General features: G+C 54.7%; 1 protein-coding gene across 1 annotated transcript in view; it reads right to left on the bottom strand.

Annotated features, from left to right (window-relative positions):
• SZT2 (SZT2 subunit of KICSTOR complex) overlaps nt 1-25,715 on the bottom strand; it is a 56,761-nt gene that overhangs the window by 12,342 nt on the left and 18,704 nt on the right. The window contains exons 16-59 of the mRNA XM_035537898.2: nt 25,464-25,688; nt 25,015-25,093; nt 24,546-24,643; nt 24,145-24,313; nt 23,553-23,667; nt 21,938-22,051; nt 21,266-21,463; nt 21,036-21,148; nt 20,389-20,530; nt 18,918-19,122; nt 18,568-18,680; nt 17,843-18,101; nt 16,353-16,518; nt 16,178-16,270; nt 15,916-15,997; nt 15,520-15,801; nt 15,024-15,162; nt 14,655-14,771; nt 14,473-14,536; nt 13,946-14,131; nt 13,536-13,874; nt 13,264-13,384; nt 12,737-12,811; nt 12,393-12,531; nt 12,056-12,173; nt 11,684-11,813; nt 11,429-11,581; nt 11,215-11,317; nt 10,724-10,841; nt 10,323-10,434; nt 9,756-9,874; nt 9,191-9,355; nt 8,488-8,572; nt 5,312-5,500; nt 5,012-5,209; nt 4,485-4,654; nt 4,137-4,297; nt 3,643-3,740; nt 2,931-3,063; nt 2,690-2,817; nt 1,963-2,093; nt 1,338-1,520; nt 622-889; nt 294-373 (exon numbers count right to left, since the gene is read on the bottom strand). Coding sequence (XP_035393791.1) covers nt 294-373; nt 622-889; nt 1,338-1,520; nt 1,963-2,093; nt 2,690-2,817; nt 2,931-3,063; nt 3,643-3,740; nt 4,137-4,297; nt 4,485-4,654; nt 5,012-5,209; nt 5,312-5,500; nt 8,488-8,572; nt 9,191-9,355; nt 9,756-9,874; nt 10,323-10,434; nt 10,724-10,841; nt 11,215-11,317; nt 11,429-11,581; nt 11,684-11,813; nt 12,056-12,173; nt 12,393-12,531; nt 12,737-12,811; nt 13,264-13,384; nt 13,536-13,874; nt 13,946-14,131; nt 14,473-14,536; nt 14,655-14,771; nt 15,024-15,162; nt 15,520-15,801; nt 15,916-15,997; nt 16,178-16,270; nt 16,353-16,518; nt 17,843-18,101; nt 18,568-18,680; nt 18,918-19,122; nt 20,389-20,530; nt 21,036-21,148; nt 21,266-21,463; nt 21,938-22,051; nt 23,553-23,667; nt 24,145-24,313; nt 24,546-24,643; nt 25,015-25,093; nt 25,464-25,688 — 6,475 coding nt within the window. The remainder of the gene's footprint in view (nt 1-293; nt 374-621; nt 890-1,337; nt 1,521-1,962; nt 2,094-2,689; nt 2,818-2,930; nt 3,064-3,642; nt 3,741-4,136; nt 4,298-4,484; nt 4,655-5,011; nt 5,210-5,311; nt 5,501-8,487; nt 8,573-9,190; nt 9,356-9,755; nt 9,875-10,322; nt 10,435-10,723; nt 10,842-11,214; nt 11,318-11,428; nt 11,582-11,683; nt 11,814-12,055; nt 12,174-12,392; nt 12,532-12,736; nt 12,812-13,263; nt 13,385-13,535; nt 13,875-13,945; nt 14,132-14,472; nt 14,537-14,654; nt 14,772-15,023; nt 15,163-15,519; nt 15,802-15,915; nt 15,998-16,177; nt 16,271-16,352; nt 16,519-17,842; nt 18,102-18,567; nt 18,681-18,917; nt 19,123-20,388; nt 20,531-21,035; nt 21,149-21,265; nt 21,464-21,937; nt 22,052-23,552; nt 23,668-24,144; nt 24,314-24,545; nt 24,644-25,014; nt 25,094-25,463; nt 25,689-25,715) is intronic.

Here is a 25,715-nt window from a genome sequence, read left to right as displayed (position 1 = left end):
GAGGAACACAGTTACAAACATGCATAACTCATCGAGACCAGGAACAAGCTGTCTGTAACATTACTGTGCTGCCCAAGTGCTGCTCAACTTGCGAGGCGACCACCCTGCTTTACAGCTCTTCCAGTGCTGGGCAGCAAAGCCCCATTTGCAAATCCCAGCACTAAAGCCGAGGAGACCCAGTTCAAGCAGAAAGCACTGCTCCACAGCCAGACACCACCCCCGACACACAGCCCACTCCGAGCTCCACTGCTCCCTCATGGGCCCGCTTTGCTGCCTGCCTGAGCTGCACTCACACTGATAGGCATGTTGGACTGCGCTGATCTCTGCTGCCAGGTCACAAAGAGATTCTCAATCTTCATCTGCTTCTCCAGCTCTGGAGGAAAGAGAGCAGCCATAGATGTATCAAGCCACATCCCCAAGTATTTTCACTCCATTTCACTCTCATCCTACCCACTCTGCTTACACAGGCCACAACCCATCCCGTCCCATTACCCTGGCAGGAATAGCTCAGAACTGTCTCCTCTGCCAGAACTTCCATTTTGCTCCTTTTGAGTTCCTTTTCCAGGAGCAGGGGTGGGAAGGGGCAGTTAGACTCCAGTGACAGCACAACTCCTGCTTTACCTTTCCTCTCCATGCTCTTGATTTCCAGGAACTGGGCCCCATGCCGAGACACGGGGTCGAAAGGTCCCAACTCGGGCCCATGGGGTATGCGTTTGACGGTGGTAACATCCCGCAGAGCTTCATCAAAGGGCACCACATCGGGATGGAAGTGCAGAGATGGCAGGCTGCGTGCGGAGCTGCTCAGCCGGCCTTGTTCCTTGCTGGGTGGCGGAGTGGGGCTCCGGATCAGCGCATCCACCTCCAAAGTGGAGTTCAGGAAAGGATTTGGCTCCTAAGCAAGGAGACACAGCCATGAAAGCCTCCTTACTGCCAGCCTTGGAGCAAAGACTCACAAGAACAGAGTAAACCCAGTTTCTGCCACCTCCAGACATCTCTGTTGACCTTCTCCACCACTAGTGCAGCGGACTGAAGCCTTGGCCCAGAATGGCCGTTACGTGCAGTGGGAAGTCCATTCCCCAGCCTCCTCTACCCTAAATATTCCAGTCACAAACACTACCAACTACAGAGCCTACTTCCCTTTCCACCTCTGGCTGCCTGCTAGAGCAGACAGCAGCACCCTGGCTGGACACAGCAACGGCTGGACACGCAAGCCCCTGGGGATGCCTTCCAACTGGTGCACAAAAGCACAGAAGTGTCTGTAACCCTCCTCAGACCCCAGAGCTGCCGAGACCTCTCCAGATGGGGAAAGGACTGCCCTGCCAAGCAGGGTGCCCTACCTGCTTGCTGTCTTCATGCCACGGCGTGTCCATGAAGCAGTGGTGGTGGAAGAGTCCCAGCTTCTGGCTGATCAGGCAGTGCACGATGTGCGACCGGGCGTTCTGCCACTGCAGCAGGCGAATGAGTGAGCAGTTCAAGTTGGCTCCCAGGTCTGGGGACCAGTTGTAGGTGTAAAGTGTCAGCTGGAGAGAGAGGAGGGGGAGGAAGAAGGGTGAAGGATCTGCTCAGTAAAGTCCTGCATGGTGACACAGGCTGCTCCAGGTGCTTTGGGAGGGACTTGTTGCAGCTCCAGGTGGCTTCAGATGGCGAGGCTGGGACAGGGATAGTGACAGCCACCCATTTACACCACCCCATTAACAGCCACAGCAGAGGGTGTTGAACTGGCAGCACAAGTGCCCAGGCTGATGTGGGCCTTGCTGTGGGGAGGGAACAGGCAACTGCAATCCACAGTGGGACAGCAGGAGCCAGGGACAGCTGCAGGGAACCGCTGCTCTGCTTGTGGCACAGGGCTCCTGCCTGGGGCAGGCTGGTTGCCCACAGCAGCACTGGTCCTCTTTCTAGCCCCGGGCCAGTTGGGAAAAGGCTGGCTTTCAGGAGACAGTATCACACAGGCATCATTGCTACCTTTTTGTCAATAATCTCCATGAAGAGAAACCTCTGCCGGGGTGCCAGGTCTCGTCCAGTGAGGCTTGGGTCAGAGCCTCTCTCTGCTGAACTGAATTCCATGGCCTCAAAGCGCTGGAGCCCTTTGTGAGCTGGAAGAAGCCAGAGCTGTTACCCTCAGTACCCAGAGCTGTTACCCTCAGTACCCAGAGCTGTTACCCTCAGTACCAGTCCATCCCAGAACAGCAGGATGTTGTGCCATGGTACTTACTGCTCAGCTCATCGCTTCCAAAGGACAGTAGAACACAGTCCACACATCATCTAACTAAGACCCTGAGCAACAGCATTGGTATTTTCCTCATCACAACCCAAAGCCTCCCCTCTGGGGGCCTTTGTTCACTTTTACCTTTATTACCTATGTTTCTGTGATAACCCCATGTGATCACCCGGCACACCCTGGCTCTGCTTCCTCGTCATTTCCAACCAAAGACCTCCAAGGCCCCATGATTTTCATCTGAATACGATTTGCCCAATCCTTCATATTTTTCCCTGCATACCTCCCCTTGAAATACCCCCTTGAAATAGGCAGTTCGAAGCAAATCTGAGAATAAGATCCCAGCAGCTGACAATGGACACCTCACTGCCCACCTCCGGGCACAGGCAGCCCGTCCCAGCAAGGAGAGGCACCCCGCCCATGCATCTCCCACCCCAAAAATCCCCAGCACACAACCCCACGGACCCTGCTCACCCTGCTCCGTGCTGCAACGCCACTGGTGGAAGTTGCGCCCCAGCAGGATGAAGTGTCTGACGGCTGCGGGGCGAGGACTGGCACTCTGGCCAGGTTTATAGGGCAGGAAGGCAGTGCTCCCATGGCAGCTGCAAGGAAGAGCACCAAAGGTGTGTGACAAACAGAGCCACAGGAGGAGAGGCTGGCACAGCTGATCGGCTTCTGCTGGTGCCAGCCAGCCCCCGTGAGCCACGTAACTCACCAGATCCGTTCAAACACCTTGACGGTGGTGTCGCTTGCCAGGGCAGTGACCAGGTTCACCACTTCCACCAGGATGGAGGACAGGAGGAAGCGGGACACAATCTCTGCTGAGCACTGCTGCACGGACGGGCACCCTGCAGGGGAGAAGCACTATTGGACTTACCCAGGACTTCCAAGCCCTGTCCTTGGCAGCGCAGAAGGCCAAGGGGGGCCCGCGGCAGGACTGCTGCCCAGGGCAGGCCAAGTTCCTGCCTTGCCTGGAGCAGAGGTAGAGCTGTAGAACAATGAATACAAAAAAAGATAAAAGATGAAATAATCCCTGTTTCAGGTTCTGGCCTGAAGTCAAGCCTGCAACAAAATTCCCACGTGCCCTGAGCTTGGCACTTTATTCCCCCATACACTCCTTGTTTCCTGGCTTATTCGTCAGAGAAGGTGGACAGCTCTGCCTTGCCAGCATGAGGCGTGAGGACAGATGCTGGAGTGGGCGGTATTCAGAAAGCAGCAACACAGCTGCCACAAAGACCCAGATCCCACCATCTGAAGGGCATCCCTCTTCCAGTTTGCTGCCTGCCTCCTCCTCTCCCTCCTTGCATGGGTAGGGGTTTCCCATGCAGCTTCTCAGTCCCAGAGTGTTTCAGAGGCTCAGATCCTCTCTCCCTACTACATCTGGGAGCTCCATCATTTCCACAGCTGCTGTGGCTTGAGATACACACCCAGGTGGTTCATGAATGCCATCCACTGCTGGCAGGTTTGACTGAAAAGCGGGTGCATGGTGCCCACGTCCCCTTCTTCCAACTGGCAGGCTCGGCGCCTGGGAAGAGAGAAAGGCAGCATCATTATACAAGATCAAAGTCAACAGCAACAAAGGCAAAAAGGCGCAATGGTTCCCTCCCAGCTCAAGCAGAGCCCAGGGAATCCCCTTTTCGGGTTGCTATAGTGCTTGAGTTTTGTCCCCCAGGTCGACAGCCATAGGTGTTGTGTGGGGAAGGGATCTCTGGCAGGGAGAAGCAGCTGTGCTCGCAGCACCAACACAGATCAAGGCTTTGCGTGTGGCAGGCAGCTCCCCTAGCTGGCTGTGTAAGGGAGACACTGCAAGGAACGAGGACACGGTCCAGAGGGTTGAGATGCATAAATAGCCAGGGGGATGCCAGGCTGGGGAGCTCTGCACAGCGACACCCCAGCTGCCTGGCCCACAGACCACACTCACCTCTGTGCCTGTTCCAGTTCAGCTGTGGCCCGATCCTGGCTCAAGTGCTGCTTGACGTTCTCGGTCTTGTGTCGCCGCCTTGTGCGAGCCTCTTCTGGCCTCTCCAGCACAATGTCATCAGTAGTCTTGGGGCTGCCCAGCTCTGAAGACTCTGCCTTGCTCTAGGAAGAAGCGGTGCAGGGTTAAGGCTCTGCATATCCGCAGCCCAGCTGTTGCCCTGATCTCAAACACCCTGGTTACCAAGCCTGGCCTCCCTACCCCAGCCAGATCCCTCCTCTGTCCCTCCTGGCCTAAAATACCATGAGGAGCTGCAGGCCCTGCTCCCCACCAGTCCCTCAGCAGTGTTACCAGCATATCCCAGAAGCTGCGGCGTCCCAGCTTGCTTGTGGGTGTCACTGGCTCCCCGGGGCTGGCTGCAGGGGCAGTTGTGAACTGCAAGGGCGGAGGACAGCTCTTGCCAGTCCCACTGGTACTCAGGGCCAGGCCCTTGGTCTCTGACATGGTCCTCCTTAGGCCTCCTGTGGAGACAGAGCAAATGAGATGCTTCAGAGCCCCCCACTGTGACATTCACGTGTGTACCTATGTACCCCACCATGGCTGGCCACAGCCTGGATGGAGAGAAGGGAGGGAGCCCTCAGCAACACCTGGCAAAGTTCATTCAGTCTTCTGGAGCAGAGATCAACCTCTAAAGATCTCTTCCAACCCTCTTTCTATGTTGCTTCTCCCCTGGGACATCACACAGCACAGCTGGCAGAGGGGACAGTGGCTTCCTCCCTCCCCAGCCCAAGTGCCCTCCCAGCACAAGCCGAGCTCCCACAGGGAGGAGAAACAAGGCAGGTGGGGGGCTCGGGGTGCCCATCCCCTCCCACTCTCACCCGCAGAGCTCAGCTCCTCCACGTCGGTGGCAGCCAGGGGGCAGGCGGCCTCCAGGCAGAGCGGGGCGGGCAGCACGAGGAACTCCATGACGGCGTCGCAGAGAGCGTGGCGCAGGGCCCCGCGCAGCTTCTCCGACAGCTGCAGCAGGCTGATGTTGCCCTTCTCCCAGATGTCCAGGCGCACCAGCACGCAGGGCTCTGCTGGGAAGAGACAATCCTGCGTGGCTCTGCACCCCCAGCCTTCAGAGGTGCCCCGGGGGATGGAGAGGCAGCAGGGAATCAGTAATTTTCACTGCCTACCTGAAGGCAGGGTGCCGGCCTCAGGCCGGTGCTTGCTAACGGCAGTGAGGCTTTCGAAGTCAGCTTCCTGCAGCAGGCCCGCGACGGGTGAGGAAGCAGCCATCCTCAGGGGGTCGGGCCTCTCCCCGTGGGGCAGCGCGGTGGGGCTGCCGTTCTCGTCCACAAACGTCAGGGCAATGCACGCAATCCCTGTGGCGAGAGCCCGAGGCAGCCCCTGTCAGCCCAAGGAGCAGGGTGGCCACCCCACGCCTGCCCACCAGGGCTTGGGATCGTCCTCTGGCCACTTGGGTTTCACAGTGCCACGGGTGCACAGGGCAGGCAGAGCCCACGGGAAGGGAAGCAGCCAGGGGAGAGGCGACTAGCTGTGTTCATCAGGAGGCAGGGTAAGAAGCATGGTGTTTCGCACAGGGTGTCCCCATCGCCCCGAGAATCTCCCTCCTGCATCCCTCTGGGATGGGGCTCACCATCCCTATCCTCCCAAGGGACAGCGTACAGACAGAGCCGAGATATTCCCCAACAACCCTCTCTGGGCTCACAGGCTCCTTGCAGAGGAAGACTACGCACAACACCTTGTTGCAGGTTACGCTCAGGGCCTGCTTCCCACCGCACATGCCTACAGACGAGGTGCCTTCCCCACATTCCTATCAGCACAGCTGGGGGGCAGAGCAAAACGGGAGCTGACCCCCCACAGCCCATCTCCTGGCCAGGATACCAGGGGAACAGCAGTGGGGATGGAGCTGTAAGGTCCAAAGCTCCCCAGCCAACTGAGCCAGCACTCAGGGGACTGGATGGCAAAGCTGTCCCAAGGTGTCGATGGCAGGGCGTGCAGGATGGGCGTTCTCTCCATGCAGATACAAACCCAGCCCCAGCAGCCTGTGCCCAGGTCTAACCAGCCAAACAACCTGGTTTCCATCCTTCCTAATGAAGTGTAAATTCTGCAGCACCCTTTCCTCCAAGACATGCCAAATGGAGAGGGCACTGAGATGGAGAGGGTTGCTCCCAAAAGAGGGAGGTGGGCATTCAAGTAAGAGTGCAGCATACCTGCATTCACGCTGAGGAAATCTTAATCTACAAGCACCACTCCATTTAAAGAAATGTAAAGAAGCTGCCTTATCTCACAGGTGCTCTGTACCAGTCTCTGACAGGTCTCTCCCCTAGACAGGCACAGGAACAACCCTTTATCCAGCAAACAATGGGGAAGTTTAACATTTCCTAAATATCAAAGCAAGAGGGGACCAGGACTTCACCCAGCCTCATTCCCCTTTGGAGCCTCACTCAAGACCCTCCTGCCTCACGTAGCCTCTTGCTGCAGCAGAGCAGCTCTCTGGGATTTAGGTGTCAATACAGAAGTATCAGGAGCAGCAAATATGCTCCACATGACAGTGTGTAAGTGCTGCTAGAACTCATGAGCCTAGTAAAAGTCATGAGCCTTAGTGAAAGGCACAAAATCCCCATCTGTCTGGCCTGACAGTAAGCCCCAGGCCCACCAGAATGACACTGGATGCTCATTAGCCTCTTCTTGAGGCAGGTAATGGTAGACCAATTAGACCAATTATGACCAGGTAGTCATCTTCCCCTCCTCCTGGATAAACTCCTGCACTGAGCCCCCTCAGCCTCCCCCTCTCTGGCAAGCCTCCAGACCACAGCCCTTCCCGTAGCTCCACTCCGCTTCAGTCCACCTGAAGCGAGGAGATGACAACAGCTGAGCACAACATCCCACGTCCTCCTCATGCTAGGACACGTGCTCCAGAGAGGGAGGACCCACAGCAGTGCTTTCAAGCAGGCCAGGTCTGCAGCCACAGGAGCAGATGCTCGTTTGCACGTGCTCCTGAGAGGAGCTGGTTTGCCAAGCAAGCGCCAAGCACCGCAGCAGGCTCAGTCCCTTGGGGCAGAGCCGACGACTGCTGCTGCCCTGCCAGCAGGAAGGCTTCCTTCCCCGCTGCAGGGAACAAGGCTTCCAGTTCTGTCACAGGAGCACGGAGAAGCAGGAATGCAACAGGTAAGAAACAGCCCTGACAGGATGGACACAGCCTGAGCTGTGTGGCTATGGGAAGAGGTAAGCCAGCGAGGGCTGCCAAAAACCTTCCTGCCCAGAGCCTTGGCGTGTGGCTACGCATTCATCCATCGCACCCTGCGAGGATGTTGGGGTGCAAGTGATCTGCAACCTCCCAGCTAGGAAGGGCTCTCCAAGCCCCCTCCAATCCAGACTCTGAAATAAAAAGTACATGCCTAGAGGTGCCCGGTCACTCCAGCCCTTCGGTGTGCAAGGCAGCCCCCAGCCCAGGGCAGAGCCACTGGGAGCGTGACGGTGCTACGCCCTGAAGCTTGAAACTGCAATTGGAAGATTACAATCCCTGTCCTTCTCGGGGATGAGATGGCCATATAGGCCTGCAGGGAAAAGGGGCATAGAACTTTGAAGCTCACTGCTTGCAAGCAGGTTGTTTGCTCATTTGTTCTGTTTGCTCATTTATTCTGTTTGCTCATTTACCCAGCCAGCAAGAAAACGGCGACTCAGCTGGATGGACACACGCACAAACACACAGAGGAGTCAGAGCTGAAGCCACAGCACAAGGGGAACAAGAACAGCAGGGACCAGAGGGACCGGGGATCTGCATGAGAAAGGAAACTAGAGTAGTATTTGGAGCCAGAGGTGCTACCTTGGAAGTGGGAGAGTGGAAAGAGGTGCTGCACAAGGTCCGACATGGTACCTACATAACAGAAGAACATTCAGACTGTGCACAAGGGACACAACAAGACTCACGATGGCCAGGTAACAGACCGCATGGCCTTGGCGCAACACGACACGACAGTGTGCTGCAGGATTAGCCCTATCCAATCCTTCCTCCAGCAGTCCGCAGGAAAGAGTGAAGGCATTGCCCCCACAACTGTGCCACTAGCTATGCCTTGCTCCACAGCAGCTGCAATCTAGAACTGCTTCCTACAGCAACAGGCCAAGCTTAGCATGTTGCTCTGGGGGACTCCTTAGCTCCATTCTACAATCGATGCAGCCTCCCAAGCACACGCCCTGCATATCCTTTCACCCTGCACATCCCTTAGCCATTGGAGAAACACGCCACCCTGACACTCGCCCTCCTCAGTCAGAGCTCTCCAATGTGGGAAGTCGCTCCCCAATGCACAGCCCCATACCCTCCTTCAAAAAAAGTTGAGCACAGTACCTTTGCCACCAGTGCCTTGGCCACCCGGCTTGTTGTACAGATAGAGATCCTGGTCAGGGACACTGCCACTGTGGTTGAAGTAGTGCTAAGGGGAGCAAGAAAGAAAAGTGACAGAGACTAAAGAACTTGCACTGACTGGAAGCAGAGGTCCACACGTGCAGAGCTCATCCCCTGGCACAAAGCAAGCAGTCCTTACCTACTTAAAAACCACTTACCAGCACAGTCTTGGCTACTGTTTGGCAGAAGGACGCTCCTACAATTCTACGCAGTGTTATAAGGCACTGCACATCTGGCCTCACCTTCTATCCTTGCTATGGCCATGCTGAAGGAGTGGGTAGCTGCTCCCAAACTTTTATTAACCCTGATGTTTCAGTCCTTAGAGCTTGGCCGTGCAAGGAACCAAGCTCAACTTTGCAAGGGGGTCTCCTCCTGTGCTCCTGGGAGAAGACTGTGGGCATGAGCTTTGTGGCTGCAACTTTTTGCACAGCAAGTGACTACTTGAGACAAAGCAAGGCCTGTCCGCGTTTACACCATGCCAAACAGGATCTGCTTGCTGTCCTGCACAACTCCTCCAGGCTTCACTATTCAGTGTCAATTCCTCCCCAATGACACATGGCAGAGCTGGGAACACAGCAGCTGAGCTGCCCCAGCGAGCACCCCCCCAGCAGCAGGTGGAAGCTGGGCAAGCTGTTGCCCTCCTCACCTTGAAGTGGTGCTCCACGTTGCTGTCCGTGTACTTTGGGGTGTGCAGGAAGATGAGCAGGTTCTGGCGCAGGTAGTAGGCTACTGCAGGCAGCCAAGGCAGAGCTGAAGGTGGCAGTGCAAACTGCAGGACTTCTGTGGGCGGCGTCCCAGGGGGCTGGATAAACTGCAGAGAAAAGGCTTTAAAACTCAGCTGAGTCCAGCAGGATGCCCTGGGGCTTTGATACGCATCTGAATGACACCAGCTGGGTACACAAAGGGAGAGCACAGTAGCGCAGAGCCCAGACAGCACCCTGAGACAGACATGGGGGCCAATGCTCCATGCGTCTTCACAGGGAGGCCTGCCATGCTGTGAACCCCAGCAGAGGTGATCCCACCAACTACCCTGGCACCCACACAGAGTGTATGTCTGTGAATGCCAGACTAAGCCAGCGCTGGAGCTGGGATGGGATGCAGCTGACTGCCCTGGCCTTCCCTGCCCTGGGGCAGCAGGGGCTGAGATGGGTTAAAAAGGAGGAAAGAGTGATGTGCAACAGGATGAGCAGAGGGGTTATCCTGGTACATACCTCAACATCTGCTGGGGTCAACTTGCAGTTCCGCACCAGCATCACAGTGATGATATCCAGGGTGGCCTCATCCAAGCGCCTGCGCAGCACTTTTACCAACTCATCTGTGATCTCAGGCCCTAACAAGGAAGCAGAGGAACATGCAACTTTTTCACTTCATCTGGTTATGACCACAGCCACCTCCCTATACCTGTCCAGAATGCACCACCCTCACAAACACTTCTCACAGGAAACATGTCTTTCCCCACCATCAACTTCTTCAGACATCGTTTTCCACCTGTTCTTGATCACAAAAGACTGCTGACAAAGTAAAGGCAAATATACTTCTGCACAGGGAAAGCTGGCATAAGCCACCTGGTCTGCAAGAGGTCTTATCATGGGCCCTCGGTCCTTTCCTCACATTTCCACCCAGGCGGAATGGAGAGCAGCTCTGGGCTAAGGAAGAGCAGCTTGCTCAGGAGGGACGTTCTCTCTTCGTTCTTCAAGCAAAGAGGGCAAAGACCAGAGCTTCATTCCTCTGCTTTGCAGCAGCACAGTCTATCTGCTGCCAGGCTTTGTAATGCTTACCTGCTGGGGCAACTCCATGGACCATCAACTGGATGTGCCTGTCTACCTGTCCCACTGGGCGAGCAGAGTCCACACTACGGCACGAGGCTGTGTCCAGAGAGGAACGAGAGCCCTAGAAAGGAAAAAAAAAAAACAAAAAACAAAAAACAAACCCAGATGCATGAAAGCAGTTTCCATGTGAATTCCTGAACCAGCACCACCCATACCTGTCAGCAAGGTCAGGCAGAAACCCCTACTGCTGCCCCCCACACACACATCGGCAATATAAATTTTACTCTACATAAAATCCAGGTAGCTGGAACTACCAAGTTCCCCCTTTTCCCCAAACACCCATCCTCCTCTACTCCACGCATGTACTCTGTGACCAAAACCCACATCCAATCCCAGAGAGCAGCACTCACTGTTAGATCCTCAGTGTAGATGGGCTCCTGACTGCGTGTCAGTGCCAGGGAGCGAGATGCTGGATTAACGGTGCTCTCTGCTTCCCACACCTTCCCACTGTACGTGGTTTCAGTCAGCCTGGATATAGGAGGAAGACGTGTCAGCCTCCCTTCCCAAGAATGGCAGCATCATACCAGAAGATATACATCCTCCTTACTCTCCCCTGAGGAATTCCCAGGAATCAGCCCTTACAGCACAGAGCTTCTGCAAAAATTGCTCTGTTTCCCTCACATAACAACACTTTTCCTTCCGGGTAAAGATTCAGTGCAGGAAGAGCAGGAGGGGTCTGGTTTGACATGACTCTGATTCACCAGAAACCAGATGTTTGCTGCTTGGGTCACAGCAGGGTCCCCGAGGCTGGGTAGACACTTCCTGCCCCAAGGAGCTCTCAGCCTGGTGCAACACACGTAGCAGGGCAGGGTCATGCCAACAAGTCAAGCTGACTTCTTACCGGAGGTAGAAAACAGACTTAGTGGCACGTTCCTGGTAGACAAACATATTCTTCCTGTTCACCACGGAGAAGGCGTTGAGCACCGACCGAAGCGCCTGGATAGCTGTGAGCAACGTGGGACATTAGCTATCCCACACACCCTCCTGTTGTGCCAATCCAGCCAGAAGCCAGACTCTTGACACACAGAATGAGGAGGAGCCTGGGCTGTACACACCTCGCGAGACCCCCATGTTGGGGCCCATCTTCAGGCGTGAATGCACGTGGATGAGCGTGCTCCACACCACGTCACAAGCAAAGTGCCCTGGCATGAACTGCATGGTGGCAGCCAGGTAGTCCCGGGGCTGGTAGCTCTCCTCTACCGAGTAATCTGCAAAGAAAATAACAAGTAGTCATGGCCATCACACTGAAGTCACCGTCTTTTTAGTCAGCTGCACTGCTGCTGAGGCAGAGCCAAAAGGAGTATTCGTACCATCTGTGGGCAAGACACGCTGCCTGTAGGAAGTATAGGGAGTTTCACTCTTCCAGATGTCCTCCTCGCTCTCTGCCACCAGCAACGAGTTGCATATGTGGCTGTCATGCAAGTCCTGCAGCAGCAAGCGCTGTAACAGATGAGAAAAGACAAGTCCTGTTGTTTCCGCAGCCACACAAGGCAGCAACAGGGAGGGCCTAGGGCCAGACAGAGTCCCTTTTCCTCTGACCCCCAAGCTGGGACTCCACCTGCTGAACTGGCTCCCATACTCTGCTCAGAGCTGGGCCCGGACCAGACAAACTCCAGAGGTCCCTTCACATCTAAGCCATCTAATGACTGGCAGCTCTACCCCTGTCCTCTGCAATTTGTTACCTGATTGACAACTCTGCAGATTTCACTTATCTTTTTCACCACCATCTGGTTGAGACTCTGGCACTCCCCTGGCTGCTCTTCTTCTGTCTCTGCTGATGCTGCCTTCTCCACACTCAGGCTGCTTTACAGGGAAGGGGAGAGAGGGGTCAGTAGGACACCTGGACAGCACCTTTCTTTGTATGCAGAAAGCACATGCATGGTGGGGAAGGATGGTGGCTTTCCCCGTACAGAGCACCAGTCTAGTCCTGCAGCTCCCCACCTACACAGGGCAGGAAGGAGATCCTGCCCACAGAGACGAGCGAGCAACAATAAGGCCAGACAGCAGGACCCTCCTTACCGTGTGTGGTAATAGACTTCCACTCGGTCCTGCTCAATTTTTATGATGAGCCAGAAGTCCGGCATGAGGGGACACCTGGGTTCCTGGTCGCTCATTAATGCCTCCTCGTACTCTGAGTCACTGCTCCCCCCATCGTAACCTGCAACGTATCCTCACTTCAGTCCCAGGCCGCCTGGCAAGCCAGCCTCCCCCCTGGGAAGAGCAAGCTCTGCGAGGTTAAAGCTATTCCCAAGCCCCATCCTCAGGGCTCAGCCCAGCCCAGGCACACAGCCCCCCGTGTCCCTCCGCTCCCGCCTCACTGCCAGCACCTGGCTGCACGCTGCTGCTGTCAGCGCCGAACTCACCCAGGTGGTCAGAGTCCATGCTGCCCTGGCTTGACACGAGGCTCTGCACGCGGCTGGGACGCTGCTTGCTGGAGCCTGCAAAGGGAAGAGGAGCTGATGAAAGCACTTGCTAAGCCCCTCTGCATGTTCCACGTGTTAGAGAAGTGCTACGGGCAGGCAGCGCTGGGGAACACAGCACTGGGAACAGGCCTCATGCGGCCATTACTGGAAACACCAGGAATTTCATGTCATTATGGATATCAGCGCAGCAGCACAGACTAACCCAGGTAACATTAAACAGCAAATTGCCTGCACCCTGGCAAGGGAAGGGGAGACTAGTAGCCCTGCGCGCTGATTCTGGTGTTTGGGGACTGGAAAAGGAATAACAGTCGTGTTTCATACACTACAGCCAAAACTGGGCCCTTCCCTTAACAGCTTATGAGGCTGAGGTACATCTTGCCCACGTTTGCAGCTCCTACCTTCCCTGCCCTGTGTGACAGACTCAACTAGGCTTGCTGCAGACGGTGTCACTAACAGTGATTTCTCACTGTTGCCCTTTTCAGAAGACGAGGACGGCAGGGATTGTATGGTTGTCTCCAGAGCTGTCTCCTCCAGGGAGTCATGGCCAGGTGCTCTGCTCTGCTCAAGGCTCAGTGCTTCTCCTGTGACCTGTACACAAGCCAAAGTTGCAAAAAATGACCAGAAAAAGAGGCACAAAACCCAAACAACTCCCTGCACATCACCCTCCTGTATCCTTCCACCTTCAGTTGGCAGAAGGTCCCACACCTTCCCACTGACAGACCACCTTCGTGTCTCTCACCTCATCCTGCACGTGGCTGCCCCCACCTACAGGGTTTCCAGCTTCTGGCACAACGCGCATCTCACTCTCTGGCCACCCCCAGAGACCCTGGGCTTCTTCTGGGAGGGCACAGCTTGCATGGTGCAGCTCGGAGCTCTCTGCCTCTGCTTCACTGCTCCCCTCCCGGCCCGCCTGGCCCAGGGCTGTCCTGGTGCTCCCTCCGGTTTGCTGCTGCAAGCACGATGTCCCTGCTGCGTTTGGGGCTGCCCGTCTAGAGTGCAGGCGGCTGATGGAGATGTAGTGGTAGTCACTGCCTTCTGCGTTGAGCACGTAGCCTGGTAGAGCCATCCTTCTGAACTCCTGCAACACAGGGAAGAATAAGCAACCCGCTAACTAAGGGTAGGACACCGCCTCAGGGCTCCCTCTTTTACCTCCTTGAACTTCTCCAGCGAGTGCTCAGGTCCAAAGACAAACTGGAGCAGCACCACCTCGCTGTGGCAGCTGGGCCGTCCCTTGGAGTTGTAGATGTGGGTGGCCACCCGGTGCAGGATAGAGGTGCTGATGACCTGCGAGTGGCGCAGCGCAGACACGATCTCATCGTCCAGAAGCCAGCGAATCTGAGCAGAGCAGGGACGCAGAGCAATCTAAGTCACCTCCAGCTGCAAGGCTGCCCCAGTTCTCACTCAAGTCCCAACATTCCTCATTTCCTTTTTACAGTACCTAAGAAAAGGTTTCTGGAAGAGACTTCTGCCCGTCCCACCCCAACTGGAGTAAGAATTTTATCAGGGTAGTCCCGCATTTTGGGGCAGCACAAGGCCAACGGCCTGTGTGATACAAGCAAAGTCACTTCAGTTGACAGAGGCTACGGCCTGGAGCAGGCTAGGAAGTGTGGAGCAGCAACTGTGTGCTGTGGCAAATTGCTCCAGGTAGAAGCAAGCAACAGGCAAGGCTGCCTTACCTCATTCATAGTGGCTTCAATCGCCTGCCTGTGCACTCCAGGGAGGTTGGAAAGTGCAGGGTGCCTAGGGAATAGCACAAGAATAACCCTTCAGTCGTTCTCATTCCTGCAGCCACTACAGGGCAGCTCCTAAGCAGCAAAAGGAGCCCACAGGGGGGACTGCTGTAGCTGCAGCACCATACCTCTCATCTCCTGTGGACGGGAGCCGGTCCAAGTTGTGCATGATATCCTCATCTGACCGGAAAGAGGATGGCTGCCCTGGAGAGCGGGTGAAGGACACGCTGCTCTCTGAGGTGCATCTGCCACAGGAGAGAGAGCAGGCTGAGCATCAGCTTCTGAGCCAGAGAGGATAAACAGAAAGTCTCCAGAGGAAAAAGAAAGGATCCCTCTAAAAGGCGAGCCTATCCTGGAAAAAACTTAGTTTTCTAAGGTCTGTGGCAGGCTCTGTGAGGAAGATAATCCCCAGTCTCAGTACAGAGAGAGAACCTGAAACTGTCTTGCTGTGAAGGGCAGGCAGAGGATGGGTAAAGGCTGGGCCTCTCTCCACCTACCTGTTGTGGAGAATGTCTGTATTCACAACTTCTATCTCCAGGGGTAGCGTCAGCACAAAGATGTCCAGTGTCACACATAAGTCCCCCAGATCAATGGTGTTCAAGCCCTGGCAGCTTTCCAGACAGCCCAGAACTTCCCCTGAGGAGAGATCCCAGATGAAGGGGATCATACAACAAACAGCTCTGCTTACACACACACAGAGCCTGCCGGCAAGTACAGAGACTGCAAGAGATGGCTATTGTCCCACACCTGGACAGGCTCAAGAACATCACCATCCTCCACGATCATTCCATAATTAAACCCCCAGCGAATGGGAGACCTGATTAGAAGGCCCTTTTCTGATGCTAGGAGACCGTGGGGGCTCCAGTACAGGGAGGGCTAGTCCATCGAGAGTGCTGTTCAGGACACGGCACGTTTGTTCCAGGGGTGCTCCCCCAGCCAGGACTCCACAAATGCCCTACTGCCCTGCAACTTCACAGCAAGGCTTGCACTTACCTAGACAAGTTGGTAGGGATTGCACAGGCATGGAGCTGTGCTGGCTACGCAGCTTCACTGAGCAGGTGAGGTGCACAAAGAGCGGGGGCATCTCCTGCTCCAGGAACTCTTGCTCGTTGAGCGAGTCCCCTCCCAGCACGCTGAAGGAGTCGTCATCCTGGTTCACTGTGTTGGAATCTGAGAGGGAATCCGTGTCGGGGAACTCATGCTCCAGCTTCTCACGGTACTCCACCTCCAGCTCTGGGTCACTCTCCGTGGCAATGCAGCACCCAGACACAGCTCCTGTTGGCATAGGATCCCTGTTAGCAAAGAGACCCCACTAGACACAGCCAAGCTCTGATAGGCATTACCACAGCGAGATACCTTCTTCTCCAGGACAGAACAAGCAAATTTTACCTTCTTCAGCTGCCAGTTCTGCCTCTGATCCCTCCATGTCCTCACTGCCTTTCCTGTCTGTCTGATCCCGGGATGCCTCTTCCTGAAGGGAGAGGAGGAGGGCAGGTACTAGAACCGTGCCAGACAGTGAAGCAGGCTGTTGATGCCCTCCAAGGGCTCAGTCTGCCCAGGAGTCCACCAGCCCAAAATCCCCATCTGATTGCAAGTAAAGCTACTTCACTCCACAAAGACTAGGTGCCTGCCAGGGCAGCACCATGCCTACCTCCTTCTTGGCTGATGGTGGGCAGTAGAAGAAATAGTGAGGATTTGATGGCACTGGCTTGAAATGTAAACTTCCAATTTCCAGGAATTTTTCCTAAAAGAGAAATCGCAAACATGAGGCAGACATTCCACTCCACTGCCCTGTGGGAGCCAAGCCAAGCTCCCATGATCCTCACCTGGATAATTTTATGCAGGTCAGGGTGTGCCTGGCAGGGTTGTCCAATTTCAAGCAGTGAAAGGGGAAACTCTGAACAGCAACTGGTGCCCACACTGCTCTTCGGCTCTTCTGTGGGGCTAGCAACGTTATGGGAGTCCTGCTCACTGTAGTCCTCCATTTCCGCACTGAAAGAATCGTGGACAGGTCAGACAGGCAAGTCAAGAAGCAGTAGTTATATGCATTATCTACCCAGCAAGCATCCCACCTCACAGTTCCCCACACCTCATCTGTGTAAACACGAGGTGACTTGTATGTCCCCACAGTCCCCACCCGTGCAGCCCCAGAAGCCCTCCTCCCACCCACGAACCCAGATAAGCACCCAGGCTGTCTGAAGCCAGGCCAGAGGCAGCTTAACCACACCAATCCTGTGGTCACTTACTCTGCAGCACGCTATCCCCTCCCTGGGAAACAGAGACAAGTGGCTGAGTATAAGATCAGCCTGCAGCAGTGTGAATTCCCAAAGGCCAGTTCAAGGCGTTTCACAGCAAATACTGCCATGCCAGCATTCCTAACGCCTTGGCAGCACAGAGAGCACAAAGCCCAGGCCCACGCACACGCATCAGCTCTGTGACAGAATCGGTCCCTACAACTCAGAGAAAGTGATCTGGAGAGTGGGATGAAGGTTGGTCAAAGTACTGCCAGGTGCCCGAATTAGTAATACAGATGGCAGATCACAAGCTATACATCCTTCAGAAATGCTTATTATAATCACCAATCCCAACTCAGATTGTGTGTTTTATAAACCAAGAAAAGTTTCCGCAGTTTCTTTTTGTGAAAGTTGCACTTGACGAAGTGACTGGACTATCCAAACATTGAACGTTCTTCAAAAAGAGCCTCATCTTGCTGACTTACAACGTAAGAAGAAATAGGGTTGGGGATTCCCAACTAATTCTAGTGAACTCACATGAAGGAACCAAGGATAGTCAAGAGCAAACAGAGGATGAAGAACTTAGAATGTTTCTTCAACACACAGCATAGTAAGGCAGAGTATTTCTCCCTCCTTAGGTTTCCGGAGGCAACACAAACCTCAGAAATATCCTAGCAGGACAGAAGTTTATGATCAAAGGATAAAGCTTGATGTCACCTGTCCTGTTCACCAGAGTCAACAGCAAATCTCAAATGAGTCAGGCAGCAGGAGACACAACTTCTCCAGAAACAACGAGCCTGAGAGCGTTACTTGCAGACAAACTGCCCTCCAGCCCAGAGCAGTTGGGACTTACGAGCTAAGACTACAAGAGACAGGTAAAAGATGCACATCACCAGAGATCATAAAAACAAGAAGGTCCTGGTAGACGACATACTAGGGGCATATTCCAGTGGAAATATCTTTTCCTACACACGTCTCTTTTAACACCTGCCCTATGACATCCTTTCTAGAAGCAGCAGCAGATTCTTGATCTGTCCCAGCCCAACGTTCAGAACACAAGCAAGACCAAGGTGGGCCCCTACCTTGATTCAGAGACCAAGACACCCCGTTCCCTAGAGCTCTGTTCCTCTTCTTGTTCTATGCTGCCCACTTGGAAACTGGCAGTCTTGGGGTGCATACGGAAATGTTGGTGGCTCTCTCGGAAGGAGCGGACATGGCTGCACACTGTCAGCAGGAAGTTGGTGATGTCGATCTCCTGGAGCAGCTCCTCACAGTAGTCCATGGCTGTAAGCAGGTCTTGGGAACTGATGCTGTGTGACTGCTGAAGGCTCTTGAACAGCCCTACGGATCAAACACAGCTCTCGAGCCCACTGCAAGGATGTGAGGCCACGAGAATCAGGCAATAGCCATATTCTGGGGAGCAAAGACCAGGCTTTCACCAAGTCCCAGCACAGAGCTGCTGTCAATGCTGTGAGACGAGACTCAGACAGGATGTCTAGCACTATGCATTAGCCTGGCCTTGGCCATGCCAAGAGTGGCCTAGGGATCTGTCACCCTGAAGGTGAGAGAAAAAGCCCAAGAAGGAATCCCACCACCACAGCACTGCACAGGTCCAGGAACAGCCAGTGCAAGGCCCACAGGGAATATACTGAGGCATCTTTAAGTCCTTCCTGGTGAAAGAGCTGTCCCACAACTCCTCCCTTTTTCCTCGGGGTAACATCACAAGAAAAATAAGACATTGCTTTCTTAAAGGAGACCCAGGGTCCAGCCCCAACGCTGCCCCAAACCCCATCATGCTACTCCTCACCTTTCACGTAGCACTGGTGGGAGTGTTCCTGCAGCAGTGTGCAGTAACTCACCAACTCCTTATGCTTGTGGTCTAACCAAGCAGCAGCAGGAGGACGCTCCAGAGACTGGGACCTGGGAAAAAAGGAGCCACAGAAGCCTTCAGCACCTGTAAAGCATGTTTTAGACTGTAAATGGCTCTGGCGCCAGTAAAGCAGAGCCATAGCACATGCACAGGCAGTGGCTGCTCTAAGGTAGATAAGCCAAGCCAAGAGAAGAAGGCAGGGCTAGAGCCAGCCTCTTGTCAGGGGCACTCCTGACAGTGGATGCTCCTCTGCCCACTGTCTAGGAGCCAAGTATGGTTGGCATTACCTGAAAAAGATGTCCCGGGGAGAACGATGTGTCCGTGGGCTGACAAGCTGCTCCCGTAACAACTCCAGAGAGCAGCTGTAGATATAAATGGGGCAGCGAAATCTGCGACATTCGCCTAGCTCGCTTTGTGAGTTCTGGCGACAGAAGGAGATGTGTACATCTCTCCGTGAGGGGCCAGCCTGTTCTCCAGTGTCACGACTCACTTCTGCAAGAAAAAGAATCCTGAGATAAAGGCCTTCAGTGAGTTCCTCATTCCTGGCCTGCAAGGTCACGGCTCCCACAGCAGCAATGGTTTTACAAGCTTCTCACCACTCAAAACCCAGGGCCATTCCCCCCAGCCAGCACCCAACCACTCAGCGCAGTGCCTTGGCCACACTGATGTCCTTCCTGGGCAGCTGTGACCTGTCACCACCATCACCACCTCCTGCAGCAGCACAACCCACCATCCCCAGACCTGGCTGACTACACCAGGGGCCGATCAATCAAATGCCACACGCCTCAGGACGCCACCCGTGCTTTTCTCTCTAAGGCAACGTGCTGCTGGTAGTGCCAGTCTAGACCATAATGTAATAGTTGCTGACTTTCCTGTGTAAACCAGTGACTGCCTCTCCTAGTAGTCTCTATAAACCTGCAACCTCCTGGTCCACAGGGAGCCAGCCTTCTGCCATGCTCACTCAGCTCACGTTGCACTCCTTCACTCTCCCATAAACAGCATGAAAGTTGGCTGAGGTTCTGCTGTGCCCCTTGTCCTGATCTTGACTATGCTGACTGCCAGGCAGGAGCTGACAGGCTGTAGTGGTGCGTTATTCCTGCTGCTGCAATCTGCCCACCAGCAGGAACCAGTGTGCTTGGGAATAGCCAAGGAAAGGCCTTGCACTAATGTTAGCCAGGTGTAGTTCTGAGGGCAGTACCATGCGCTGGTGTTATGCTGAGGGTAGGTAATGGCACTGCAGCATCCCCTTCTTCAGACTCAGGCCTGCTTCGCTCTGCAGAGACAGGTCTCAGGGTATCTTCTCCAGATCTACTCTCATCTTTTGGAGGTTTGTCCAATCCGCAAGCCATCAGCTTCTGTACATCTGGGAAAAAAAAAACAAAAACAAAAACAAAATCCTCCTCTGTTCAGTGTGAACAGCTTAACCCTTCCACATAGATTCCCAAGAGGGCAGAGGTTCCCACTGCCTGTGTTCCAAAGAGTTCCTCCAGCTGAGCCTACCAGCCCCAATGCCCAGAAGCAGGGACTCTCCCAAACCATCCCATCAGCAGTGAGCAGCACCACGTCCAAGGAGAGAACAAGACATTCACTACTTTGCACTGCTCTATTCTTGGCCAAATAGCGCAAGAAGGCTGGGTTTAGATTCTGCTGTTCAGTCTTCCCTCCATCCTAGGAAGAGCTGCTTCTGCTTTTATTGTTTTCCCGAGGAGGTGCTTGGGACTGCTGGATCTTCTCCCTCCCCACAACAGGGGGCCTCACCTGAGAACGTGGCTGGCAGAAAGGTCAGGAAGACGTGCTGCGGGTTGACCAGCTTCGCGTAGCATCGCCACTGCGGGGGAAAGGGCCCCGAAGCATCACTCAGGGTCACATCATCCTCAGGCAGCTCTGTGTTGCCAAGGCTCTGACGAAAGCAGAAGCTGGATAAGTTCACAGCACATGGCACTGCCTACCCCAGCGCATGTAGCAACCACACAGAGCAAGTTCCTCCACGACTGCTGGTTGGCATGGCGCTGAAATCACTCTGTGGCGAGTCCACGCCGCATTCTTGGAGCGGCCTGGCTCCGGGAAACACAGTGCATAGTCATGAGATGTTTAACTTAAGCCAGCTTTGCTGGGGCTGGTTCTGACCTCGAGGCAATGATTGCCCATGGTTTCTGAGCTTCTTTGCAGCGCAGCATCGGTGCTGCTCTAACAGGCTAGGCCCATGGTGAGTGCAACTGCCCACACACCTACTGGATTCCTGCTTGACTTCAGCCACAGGCTACAGCTTAAACTGCTGCCAGTTGTGGGGAAAACAGCAGCCTTTCAACCTGTTCTCAACCCACACGCTAACTCTCCTGATCCTCAACAGCTGCTCCCTTGCCCCCCAGAGAGGGCTCAGGAGAGGGACAGCAGTGTAGCAGTACCTGCAGAGTACTCGTGGAGCCAGTCATATCCCTGGTGCCATTGCTGCCAACCAGATGATAGGATGCAGAAGCATCCTGCTGCTCCACGGTCCCAGAGGCTTTCAAGGTTTCTTCTGGAATGGAGCAGAGAAACCGACCTGAGGAACACCAGCTGAGGAAGAGACTTGAAAGCAAGGCTCCTGAGACACCCGAGCCGCCAGCGTCCCTGCTGCCATGCTCCTGGCCCTTACCTCGGATCACAGGGAGAGTGAAGGGTGGTTGATGGCCATCACGATCCCGCTGCAGAACCTGCTCCATGAAAGCCACGTGATCAGCATCAGCCATGGGGATCTCCCGATCACTGAGGTCGTGCTGCAGGCAGCCATGGAAGAGGTTTAGTAGCATTTCATTGGGCACAAATGAAGAGTCCTTGGTCACCTCCTCATTCTCTGCTCCAAAACAGAACCACGGCAACTTCAGAGACAGCATCTCCACAGCCACCACCAGCCCAGGCTCCCAGGAAGCAGCCCCTTGCAAAGTGACACTTCCACACAGCCAGAAGTTTCCCGCAGCACCCCTGCAAGTCTGCCTTGGAGGATGCTGAGATGCAGTGCCAGCCTCACGAGCCGCCCAGCACTGACTCGCCATGCTACTGTAACTGTTCTGGAGATGCCCGAAGAGAAGGCCAAGAAACTGCCACACAGAGCCACTGCCTAGGTTGGATGCTTTCAAAAGCAGCTCTTCCAAAACTGCCATCCCAAGAAAGCAATGTATCTGCACAGCCCTCGGGCTGCGGAGCTGAGAGGAACAGAAGAGGCATGGCAGCCCCACAACCCGCTTCCCAGGGAGACAAGCACACACAGCAGGGTGCCCAAAGCCAGGGAACGAGGACAGGAGAAGGCAGGCAGTGAAGAGGCACTTACCTTTTGTCAGCATCAGGAAGAACATTTCGACCTGCTGGCACCTGGGCAACAGCTTCATGAGGTTGAACTGGAACGGGATCTCATGCACTCGGAAACCAGCCCCCATGTCTGGATCTACAAGAAGAATCGGGAACACGACGTTCCTCATGGCACCACGGAGTCCTGCCCCCCAGGTCACTTGTACGTGCGCGGTGCCAGCCCCAAACACAGCACATGAGCACAAGTGACAATCAACAACAGCACTGCCCCAGTTCCCTCTGCTTGGGAGGGCAGAGGGATACAAAGAATGAGTGTGGGGAAGATCAAAGCCTGATGGAACCTGCAGCAGGTTGTGAGGTACCTGCAGAGAGGTACCTCACTCTTAGAGTCCCCTGGGCTTATTGCCATCTTCACACAAGGATGGACTGGAAACCACAGGCCCTACGCAGCCCAGGCCGCCTGCAGCACAGCCAGGCCCACAAAGAACTGTACATTGGTGTCACAGGAAATGCCAACGGCCATGCTAGGAGCCAGAGGCAGCCTATGTTGCCAGAGATGTCAGGGACAAGGACAGCCCTCTCTTCCCCCCGGCTCCTGTGAGCGATCTCCCATCCGGCAGGCTCTGCACATCCCTGCAGACATTTCCTGTCCTCTTACTCAGGAAGGAGTCCCTGACCTCCATGCCCTGAGCTTTCCTGGCCCTCTCCTCCTCCCACGGGATCAGTGAAATGACCCAACAGGGCTCCTTCAGGTCCTGCCCTCACACTTTGGGGTGATCTTGGCTCCCTCAAACCCACTCAACACCTGTTGTGTTACTCACTGCAAGGCAAGCAAACAGAAGATCTAGGATGGGATAAACCAGTGACAAGAAACAACATTAGGCTAGACATTTGGGAAAAGCTTTAAAGCAAAAACAGTGAGATACCGGAACAGACTGCCTGGCAGAAGTGAACCCCCTCCCACATTCCTGGATTTCTCAGTGAACTACGATAATCCTGTCAGATCAGAGTAGCACAATCCTACCCCGGAGGACAGACCAGACCTCCCAAGAGCTCTTTCCCTGTCTTCATGAGATAACGGAACATTCACAGAGGGTTTAGAGATGAACAGGGCCACCACAACAAAAATATCCCACGAGCTGCTCAGTTACAAGACACAAGACTCAGTTACAAGACACAAACTGCTCAGTTCCAAGAGTTTCCAGAGGATGGAGGAGCTTCTGCTTGCATCATTTTTGATTTCTGTACAACCACCTGCCCAGACATCCCCTGCCCATCACTGCATGGGTGAGCTCATCTTCCTTCTGCTCCAGAAACCAGCCCCTCTCACAGAAGAGCTACAGTCAAAGGACCTCTGTGGGTCATCTGGTCCAACCCCCTGTTCAAGCAGAGCCACCTCGTCACTTCCCCACTCCGGGCAGAAAGTCTCAGTGCTTTTTTGGCCTTCCCAGGATGAAGCCAGATCTCTGGTAGCTTAGCACAAGTGCAACAAAGTGACCCAGAGCCATCAAAGTCTAGAAAGTTATTGTCAAAATAAATGTTCAACCTTGCAGAAGCATCTAGCATTCCCCAGTACATTCAGGGCCTGGCTGCCTTTTGCTCCCTCAGAACTGCTAGGACATGTACGCTGTGCTCACCTTCAGTAGCTTTGGTGTCTGAAGGAGGGCAGACCCACTCCTTGTTCTGGCACAACTGGCTGATGTACTCAAATGTCAGCATGGTGGCAATGCACGCAAGGTCCCGTGGATAGAGCTGCAATAAGCAGTCAAGGCTCAGCTGTACGCAGCAGAATTTTGCTATCCCCAAATGCAGCAGAAAGCACTTTAAAGGCACGGAGAGGAAACACCCACGTTCCTGTCCCCTGACCCCTTTACTCTCACTCATGGCTCCCCGCTGCTCCACCAGCCTGTCAGCTTCCCTTTGGCCTGTTCAGGGGGTACACAGGCAGTGCCGCCTGCAATCTGTTCTCTGACCCAGCCCGCTCCCCTCTACTGGAATGGCTCTTGGAACCACCTACCCCAGAGCACCACTGCATCCCCTGCCTTGCAATTCAGAAGCCATTTCTGTCCAGCAGCCCAGTTCCTCTTCTGGAAATCTCAGCCTCGACTGTCACCAGCACTGCCATCTCTTCTGGCCCTCAGTGACTTACCTCCAGCGTTGTGGTGCACTTGCAACAAAACCCTCTCTCTCCACAATAAAGCACATGCCCAAACCCTTTCAGGGACTCACCGCTTTAGGTATTTTCTGGTAGGGCAAGCCTTGGAGGTGCTTCCAGTTCTCAGCAGTACTGTGCACATAGCCACTCTGTGGCTCTACCCAGCACTCAGTGACCAGGTTCAGCTCTGTGTCCACCTCAATGGCCTCCACCTCTGTATCATTGTCATCATCAGTGGAAAAGCTGTAGGAAAGACAAAAATCCTATGAGATGGAACAGAGGCAGAAGCCTACTGCAGCTCCTCTCAGAGCTGCGAGAGGAGCCACAAAAACTGCAGGTGTGCAGGCAAAACCCCATCTATGTGGTGAGCTATCTGTGACAGGTAGGTGTCTGTTCTGTTGCTACCTGCGAAGGGCAAGTCTGGAGCTGTGCCCCCCCTGCTGCCAGCCCTCCCCAGGAGCAGGGCCAGCCTCACCTGTCCTTGGTGGAAGTGGAATGTGGGGGGAAGAGGATGTACTGGACAACACAGGTGTGCTTCTCTCTGCCGCTGCTGCTCTCACTTGAGCCGTCAATCTGGAGGGGAGACACAGCATAAGCCCGGCCAGCAGCAACAGCCCACACCTACCCAGAGCCCAGTTACACAGCACGGCCCCATCCTTCAGCTCATGGTGGGGGAGAGAGGGAGCCTGCACCAGCCCCAAGAACTCCTCCAGCACAGCACGTCACTGCCAGCAAAGCAGCTCTCTAACTGCTGATAAAGACAGGAAAAGACCCAACCCACAGGCTGCTTTTCTTCAGGGAGGAGGTAAGTCTCCCTATACACAGCAAGGGTACATGCTAGAAGCAGGTGGGAAGGTGAATCCCACACACCCACCACAGGAAGGTGAATCCACCTAAGAAGAAGCCACAGAGGATTCCCTCCCCACGGCAGCCTCCAGGCTCACCTGTATAGGCAGCTCCAGCACCATGTTGATAATTCCATCCCCGCTGGATGCAAAGTGGAAACCCTCTGACAGACGGACCCTGGCAACAGAGAGGCAGTCAAAGAGGATTTCAGTACCTGTACTGCAAGCCTTAAATACAAGAATGACTCAACCCCTCACTCCATAACACCTCCCTTCCCAAGGGAGGGATTTGCACAGAGAGAATGTGGAAAGGTTGCACTTTGCACAGGACAGCCTGAGTGAAGATCAGCACACTCCGGGCATAGTAACACCACCTGCCCTTTTGTATGTCTTCCAGGACACTCCTTTTCCTCAACTGCAGCTGCAGAACTGGGTAAAGCACTGGCCCAAGTAGCTCTGGAAGCTGTGTGCAGGACCAAAACTCTCTGCCTCAGATCTTCACCCCCAGGACCCCAGAGAAAGCATCTTCATTCAGGTGTACAACTTACTCCGTGAGTGTGGAAAGGAGCTGGGCTACAGCTGTGATGGGCACGGCTGGTGCCAGCCCCGACTGGACGCTCCATATCCAACGCTGGTGGTAGAAGTAGCGGGACAGCGAGGCCAGGGTGGAAGAGGCAGTACGATTGGCCACCATAGTGAGCGGGCCAGACACCGGAGGATGCTCCAGGTTGAGAATGAAGGGAGCTCGATAGTCAGAAGGCAGCTTCTCATACCTAGGTAGGAGAAAGAAAAGTTTGGCT

The sequence above is a fragment of the Cygnus atratus genome, chromosome 8 (genome assembly GCF_013377495.2).
Source record: "Cygnus atratus isolate AKBS03 ecotype Queensland, Australia chromosome 8, CAtr_DNAZoo_HiC_assembly, whole genome shotgun sequence".
NCBI lineage: Eukaryota > Metazoa > Chordata > Aves > Anseriformes > Anatidae > Cygnus > Cygnus atratus.
Note: the sequence above shows the minus strand (reverse complement) of the source record. Positions and strands in the feature narration are given on the sequence as shown.